Source organism: Populus trichocarpa, chromosome 7 (assembly GCF_000002775.5).
Source record: "Populus trichocarpa isolate Nisqually-1 chromosome 7, P.trichocarpa_v4.1, whole genome shotgun sequence".
NCBI lineage: Eukaryota > Viridiplantae > Streptophyta > Magnoliopsida > Malpighiales > Salicaceae > Populus > Populus trichocarpa.
Window position 1 is genome coordinate 3,806,067 of NC_037291.2, and position 7,976 is coordinate 3,814,042.

Here is a 7,976-nt window from a genome sequence, read left to right on the forward strand (position 1 = left end):
CAGACTACCAATTAAGTATGTTCAAAGCAAAACACCAATAAAGGCATGGTCTGGTGTAAAACCTTATATGAAGCACCTGAAAATGTTTGTCTCATTGTGCTAACTTCATGTGTCATCTGTCAAGAGAGGCAAACTTGATGAAAGAGCTGAGAAAGGTGTCTTCATTGGGTATGCAAAAAAATCAAAAGGTTACAGAATTTTTAACTTGATTGGAATGAAAATTATGAGTAAAGATGTGCATTTTGATGAAAATTCCTACTAGAATTGGGACTCGAAGAAAATCCATAAAATTGCTTAAACCAATCCATCTATTCTTGAACCAGCAATAGAAAGTACTAGTATTGAAGATCCACTTGATGTTAAAACCAGTGCTTAAGGTGAGGCTATTATCTAATGTGTATGAGAGGTGCAATCTTAAACATGTTGAGCCTGCATGTTACACAGAAGCTATAAGATTTTTAGAATGGATTAAGGTTATGAAAGCTGAAATTGATCCTATTAAAAGAAATGAAACTTGAAAGTTGACAAAATTGCCTGAAGCTAAGAAAGAAATTAGAGTGAAATGGGTTTTCAGAACCAAATTCAATTTAAATGGTTCAATTTTTATGTAGTGCAATGCTGACAAATAATACAGTGTATGCTAAATTAACTCAAGAAATGCTAGACTTTTTGAAGCCAAATTATGGTAGGTGAAGTTGTAAAAAGATTGCCAACCAATATCCATTAGTACTTTCTCTTTTTTCATCAGGTTTGTTGTTGGTGAAGCTGCTCCCATTATTTAGCATTTAAATGGATTGTAGTAGTTGTTGTTTTTTAAAATACGTTTTGCTTGAAAATGCTTTTAATTTAATTTAATTTTTTTAAAATTTATTTTTGATATCAATATATTAAAACGATTTGAAAATATCAAAATAAATTAATTCAAAAACAAATTTTAATTTTTTTAAAAATACTTTTAAAATACAAAAATAAATATATTAAGAATAAAAAGATGGAATATTTGAACGGAGCAACAAGACAAGCAAAGCAAATTTAACCATGCAAAGCAAATTTTACTTTGTGGATGTTGGCTGGCTGGCAGCTAGAGAGTAGAGACTAGTGTTGGTCTCCACTCTTTGTATAGAAAAATAAGAGTAAGCTCTTGTCGTTGGCCAGCACTGACCAACAGTACGTTTTTTTTTTTACTTTTATTTCCTTGTAAGATGTTTGAAAATTACAACAAATAATTTAAAATAGTCTCTAATTTTATATTTTTAATTTTTAATATATTAATAATATCCCTTATTGATCTAGTCAAGGAGTAGATGCAATTGAGTCAACAAGATTTGTTTTAATTTTCTATTTATTTTTACATTTTAAAAATATTTTTGAAAAAATTGATCTAGTCAAGGAGTAGATGCAATTGAGTCAACAAGATTTGTTTTAATTTTCTGTTTATTTTTACATTTTAAAAATATTTTTGAAAAAATTTAAATTTTTTTCCTTTACTTTAAATTAATATTTTTTTGATATTTTTAGATCATTTTGATGCACTGATATTAAAAATAATTTTTAAAAAATAAAAAATATTATTTTAATATATTTCTAAATAAAAAAACACTTTAAAAAATAATCACAACTACACTTCCAACTATGTTAGACTTATTTCTTAAGATAATTGACTTATTACTTGGCCTCATATTTCCCATTGACTGCTCAAACTTTTTTAAAATAAAACGCCACTCATCGATTTCCTACTAACTTCATTTCATTTTACTAGATTGCTATTATTACGACAATGCCATTGCCATCCCCAAAATGGCAAAAACTCAGTCGTTTAAAGTACATTCTCTATCCTATGCTCAAATAAAAAATTAATATTACAATTTAGTTCATGTAGTTTATTTAAATAATTAATTAGTCTTTGTATTGTTAAAATAATTTAGTCTTTTAAATAGAATACCATTGACCACCCTTCATTTAATAATTCTTTTTTCGAGAATGCTTCTTTACTAATCAAATTTTCTCATCTTCTCCTTCTCTTTTTGTATTTTACAAAAAATCAAAAAAATAAATTTGATAAGAACATAGAATTGACAAAAGGATTGAGTTATAAGCAGACTTGAAATACAGAAAATTATATACATATATAGTTAGTTACAATAACTACAAGGACTAATTGTGTAGTGTTTGTAAAGGACTAATTGTGTAATATGTTTAAATATAGGGACTAATACATAACTATGGACCAATTTCAGAGAGACCCTTAATTTAGATTCCCAAGAACCCCATCAACGGTCTAGATCTAACATAAACCCCTCCTTAGACAACTCCAAGCCACTCACAGTAAAACAAAAGAAAAACACCTCAACATCAAATTCGTCGTCTTTAGGATCGCCAGAGCTCTAACTAAATTCAGTGAAATTAGGGTTAGGGTTTGAGTTCGAGTTCAGATTAAAGGAATTCCAGTTCCTTCAGTTACTGAAAGATGTGGCACGAAGCAAGAAGATCAGAGAAGAAAGTACACGACATGATGGACGCAGCTCGAAAGAGAGCACAACGACGAGCCGTCTTTTTGGCCAAGAGAAGAGGCGATCCAATGCAATCCATTCAACTTATCGGCAATCGATCTCGCATGTATCGGGACGATGGTCTCTATCAAGCCACACATGACCAGCAAGGCCTGTATGTTACTTTTTTTGTTAAAAAAATGTTGTTGTAATTTGACAATTTTTTTTTGGTAATTTCGTTGTAACCATTAATTGATCATAATGAATCCTGTTGTCAATTAAAAATATTTTATTTAAAGTTTTTAAATGCATAATGTTGTGTTTGAAAAATTAATATATGAAATTTGAAAAAAAGAAGGGAGCTTGATGGATAGCTTAGAGCTCGTTTTTATATCAATGTTTGATTGAATTTTGATGTGTAAAATTGCATTTCTGACTGAGTTGTAGCTGTTTTATCTTATTCTTGCATTCAGTGACATTGTTTGATTTGGACTAATCTTTTAAATTCTCAGGATACCTTGGAATGGAAAACAGGATGTTCTTATTGACAGGTGAACTCTCTCTCTGTTTTTATGCCTTATGTTCTTTTATTTTGCTGTAGATTCATTGTTTGTCTTAACATTTGTGATTGATGCATCTGTGGTTTTTTGTTATTTGACAGATTTGATGGCCGTGCTTTACTTGATTTTATACGGGAGTCTGGGACCCGACGGGCCCTGCAGAAATCGGAAGAAGAAGAAGAACTTGAAGAGTTTGTTAATTTTGAGCGTTATCGGGATTTAATTAAGCATCGACGTAGAGGATGTCGGTACTTTTTTTTTATTTTTTGATGATTATGTATACAATTCTTGTTTCATGAATTTTTTTTTTCATACATTGCCTTCCATTTATAAGTATAAAAAAAAAACCATAAACACCAAGGCTATCCACCTTTATGGTGTTGATTAGAGTGTCCTTGTTTCAAAATCAGTTCCACAACTTAAATTGTGTGCTGACAATTACTAATGGAGAGACTTTGCACTTACATGTTAACAGTTACTGATGATGAGGGTTTGCAGCATGTATATCAAGAGCTTGAGGCAAAGTTTACCACTCCGTTTGCTTCAGACAGGTTCATCTTCCTCTCCATGAGTTAGCACACTAATTGTAGCGAGTGTTTTGGTGAATTAAGTTCTCTTTCACTCCTCATCAGGCTATAACTAAAAATAATCTTAACAAACATGCTTGGCATAACTTGTTTAGACAAATACTCATGAGAGCATGCTTTTAGATAATTTTTGCATGCTTTAGATGTGTTGGACAAATGTTTCTTTATTGTGATTAATTTCAAATGAATGTGTATATATTGATGTAAGACTTTCATTTCACTTGTGTCTCCAAGGAATCTTCTCGAAGCTAATTTCCTATAATGGTAAAATACATTTTTTGCTCAACCATTTTCTCCCACATCTTTGAATTGTGAGCACATTAATAGCATTGTTTTCTCTCGCTAACCTGGGAAATGACTATTTAGCACAACCGGGGTGCTCTGCACTCAAGGAAAACATAGTTGGTTTTGATTTGTCAGTGATATGCTGAGCATGTTAAGACCTCTTAGCTGTGTTTGTTTTTTATATTTGAAATTGCTACATTGTTGATAAAATATGTTTTTCTGTCAGTGGAGGCCATGAACAGGGTACTCAAATTGTTTCCTTGACCAGATTTCAAAGGTGGCTCCCATTTTTATTTGTTGGGGGTATATGTTGTGAAAAACTCGAGTTGATTTGATTTCTACAAGAAATGAGAGTTTTCTTCATTGACCCAGAAATTTTGTATCTTTGCTATTTTAATTTTACTATTATGCATCATTTTTGTTTTGCTTTGATATACTGTTGGGTCTGATCTATTATGGTTTACTTTTTTAAAGCTTTTGGTAATTTGTTGCAGTTCTATGTTAGTGATGATCTGGCTTTGTCCAACTTTTTGGTGTACCTTTTAATGCATAGCTTTGGCCATTTGTGTTCTTCTCTAGTTACAATTGTTTTTACACATAAATGCAGTAATTCTCAGACACAACAACCTCCTGCTAGCAAAGGTCCTTATTCCCAAGTCGGGTTTTCTTATGATGGGGATGGAAAAGAGGAAACACATTTTTCAGATGGTGATGACAGTGAAAGTGAAGATGAAGATGATGATGATGATGAAGATTTTAATAGCGATGACAGCAATGATGAGGGAATGGAAACAATAGCAAAAGAATTTGGAGTGAAAAGGTATGGCTGGCTTGTTTACATGGATAAAAAGGCAAAAGAAGAAGAGAAAAGACAGAAGGAAGTTATCAAAGGCGATCCTGCAATTGTAAGTTTGGCAAGACTGTCATTTGGAATTTCCTCTTGTTTCCTTGTAACAATAATCCAATTACTACATGTTCATTTGTATAAACTACTAATTTCAGAGGAAAATGAGTCGCAAGGAAAGAAGGAAAGCTTCTCAGATAGAAAGGGAAAGAGAGAGAGAAGCTGCTAGAATAACAGGAACAAGAGTGCTGCATCATGATCCCTACCGGTAGAAAACGCTAACTTCTGCTTTCTCAAAACTATAAGAAATCGTTCTATTTGAAGACAACACTAAACACATGCTATTATGTTATGATAATGATGTTTTCCTTTACTGTACAGTGAATCTAGACGAAGTCCAACTTATGAAGCTTATTCTCGCTCCAGAAGGTATATCTGGTCTTTCAGAGACTGTCATTTGGAATTTCCTTTATGTTATGTTAATGATGCTTCTCATTGCTCTGCATTTGCAGATCAAGATCCAGATCACGCTCATATTCACCATCACATTCTAGGCGTTATACTCGTGGAGGGCATCTTGATGAAATTCACCATAGTAAATCAAGGACTCCTAAGATAGAATACATCACCGAATTTGGGGGCCCTTGTGACAGGGATGAGCCAAAGCTTGGAGGATATTCTCCACCACCATCTCCTCCATCACAGGCTGATGTGCTGAACCGGTCGGAGCACTTGACCTTTAATTCTTGCAAAGATAGATTGGACAGTCTTTACTGTGCTGCAGCTTACCCATTTTGTTACCTGAAGGAAACATTTGTGGTTTAGAATATATCACTCTAGGGTTATCTTCCTAACTGACAAGATGGAGTGGAAAGGAGGCTTCCTTCTGAAGCTCTTATCTTCCCTGGAACAGGCTTAATCTAATTGCTTCCAAGTTTCACACAACTATTGAAATATGGTATGTCTAATGCTTGTGATTTCCCACAGGGCGTCATCTGGTCACATACTCGAGGCATTGCATATTGATCCTGCATCTGGTGTATCCCCTGAAAATGATAAGAGCACAAAAGTATCAAAACCAGCAGTAAGGTATTGCGCATGGACTGATATTTATGATTCTCGTGAATTTTAGCTGTTATATGTAACTTGATGGATATGATGTCTAGATGGTTTCCTTCGAATATATGCCCGTGCTTCTTTTCCTGGCCATTTACTTTGCTCAATGAATTTATGATTTTTTGTTTATGATTCAATTTTAATATTTTCTCCTTTGAACAGCGCATCATCTGGATTAGCAAAATTAGCGAAGGCGAGTACTTCTGGGGGTCCTTTGAAGCAGCAACAAGGAGAGAAAAAAGAAACTCCTCAGGAGAGACTCAAAAGGATAATGAGCAAGCAGCTAAACAAACAAAGTATGACCTAAATTATATGTATTTATAGCTGTGCAGCTCAACGTTTCTCTAATATCCATCAGTGGCATTGACAATGGATGGCTTTTGCTTAAGAAACTTGATATTTTTTTTTTCCTCTTTGTTTGACCTGGCCTGGGGATTTTGATTTTAGGAAGGGGAACAGGTTCCTTGCACTTTCTAACTGTTATGAGTCTTTTTTGTTTTTCTCATCTGCAGTAAAAAAAGATACTGCTACCGAAATGGCCAAGAAACGAGAGCAGGAGCGCCATAGGCAAGAGAAACTTGCAGAAACAAATCAATTGAGTCGATATAGACGTCGCAGCCATAGCAGGAGTCGTTCTCCGCCAAGGTATTTACCATGCTTTATTTCAAGGAATTTGAGTAGCATCTTATACATGCTTATTCATCTTTGTGATTGTTTGAGATATTGAGTGGGAATGATCTATCTTGTGTGTATTTTTAAAAAGAGAGAATTTATCTCAATGTAGGAACATATCTTGTAAATCCATGAGTTTTGCTTGCATTTTTTCGCTGATAATCACTGTTTGACATTGGTTTAACACTCAGGACTCCGATTGTTATTGTTATTGTTATTGTTATTGTTATTGTTATTGTTTTTTTCTGCATTGTCTGCAACAGTTTTACATCATTTTTTTTTTTTTGCTTTCATTATTTTTTTCCCCTCTTCGAGGCTAGTCAATATCAGTTTAGTGTTCATATTGTGACAATCTGTAAAAGTATGTTCAATATCAGTTTAGACCGCAAAATTGATATTTGTTAGAGGTGATGGAGATAGTTGTGTCAGTTTATGACAAGGTGAAATAAGCCATGTTATGATATATGATCAAATGTATTCCTTTTGTGTTCTTTGCTGTGGATCAGAACATTGTTTTAAAATGAACTTGTATTTTTCTGTTTGTCCAATGATATGTATTTCTGCAGAAGACACAGGTCCAGTAGAAGTCCAAGTAGAAGTAGGAGCTCTCGAAAATATCATTCCCGTTCCCGCTCTCCATCCCGGTCCCGAACACGCACCCACTCCCGCTCACACTCTCATTCCCGCTCACCAAGGTAATAATCATGTCAAGTTTCTCGTTCTTTTGCTTGATATAAATCAACTTGCAGACTAACTAGATGCCTAACGTCACAGGGTAAGAAGCCGATCAAGATACTGATGCATAATCTGTAAAGCTGGCTACTGGCATCAAGATTTATTATGTTTATGTTTATAGTGCTATGTTCTTTCATATAGTAGTGGTTAGTAGCGGTGCTTTGCTTCGCCTTCTGTTTTGTAACCTGCAGTGATTTTCAAGGCAGAGATGAAAGTACGAGTCAGAGCCATTTTTGTAATCTGGTGTGTTTGATTCTTCACGTAATTGCATCTACTATTTTCCTACCGTGGTTGCAATATGATAATGTGCAGGAGCGTGTTTGTGTGTGTAATCATTCTTTAAAGCTTTGAGAGGGTTGCATGTACCACTCTCGTGCAAAAGCAGATAACGCGGCCTAGACCTTGGTGTTGATACAAGAAGGCTGTTAAAAACTTCTGACCTAGAAGTAGTTGATTCTTAAGAGGGAATGGATTTCCATTAATTGTACTTAACGAGGGTAGGCCGAGGCCTCCATGATAGACCATGTGAGTTTTGACATTCAAAGCTTGCTTGGAATGCTGTGTCCATTGACGAGTAACATTCATGATTCACTGTACACAGGATTGGCTTCTACTGGGCTTGGACGATCGAGATAGTGAGATGTGGAAATAATTAAATCTGGATTGGGATTTGCTTGCCAAGGATATT

The 7,976-nt window shown here is 34.2% G+C and overlaps 1 protein-coding gene across 2 annotated transcripts; it reads left to right on the forward strand.

Moving 5' to 3' along the window:
• The first annotated feature begins 2,293 nt into the window (after window positions 1-2,293).
• Window positions 2,294-7,573, forward strand: LOC7462611 (uncharacterized). 2 transcript variants are annotated; one of them, XM_024605652.2, is made up of 13 exons: window positions 2,294-2,664; window positions 3,002-3,040; window positions 3,151-3,293; window positions 3,525-3,600; window positions 4,529-4,826; window positions 4,924-5,033; window positions 5,147-5,194; window positions 5,278-5,487; window positions 5,753-5,854; window positions 6,044-6,177; window positions 6,394-6,526; window positions 7,129-7,248; window positions 7,328-7,573. In XM_024605652.2, exons 1-13 carry the CDS (start codon window positions 2,468-2,470, stop codon window positions 7,350-7,352), a joined length of 1,635 nt encoding a protein of 544 aa, XP_024461420.1. In that variant the 5' UTR covers window positions 2,294-2,467; the 3' UTR covers window positions 7,353-7,573. The 2 variants fall into 2 exon arrangements, with proteins under 2 accessions (XP_024461420.1, XP_002310726.2); XM_002310690.4 differs by having other exon boundaries at window positions 2,296-2,664; window positions 7,120-7,248.
• Window positions 7,574-7,976: the final 403 nt, after the last annotated feature.

What these genes read in the sequence shown, in the direction of transcription:
- LOC7462611 (XM_002310690.4), top strand. Translation starts at nt 2,468, where the DNA reads ATGTGGCACGAAGCAAGAAGATCAGAGAAGAAAGTACACGACATGATG. An exon ending in GCTTATTCTCGCTCCAGAAG is followed by an intron (nt 5,195 to 5,277) that starts GTATATCTGGTC and finishes CTGCATTTGCAG; the next exon opens with ATCAAGATCCAGATCACGCT. An exon ending in AGGAGTCGTTCTCCGCCAAG is followed by an intron (nt 6,527 to 7,119) that starts GTATTTACCATG and finishes GTATTTCTGCAG; the next exon opens with AAGACACAGGTCCAGTAGAA.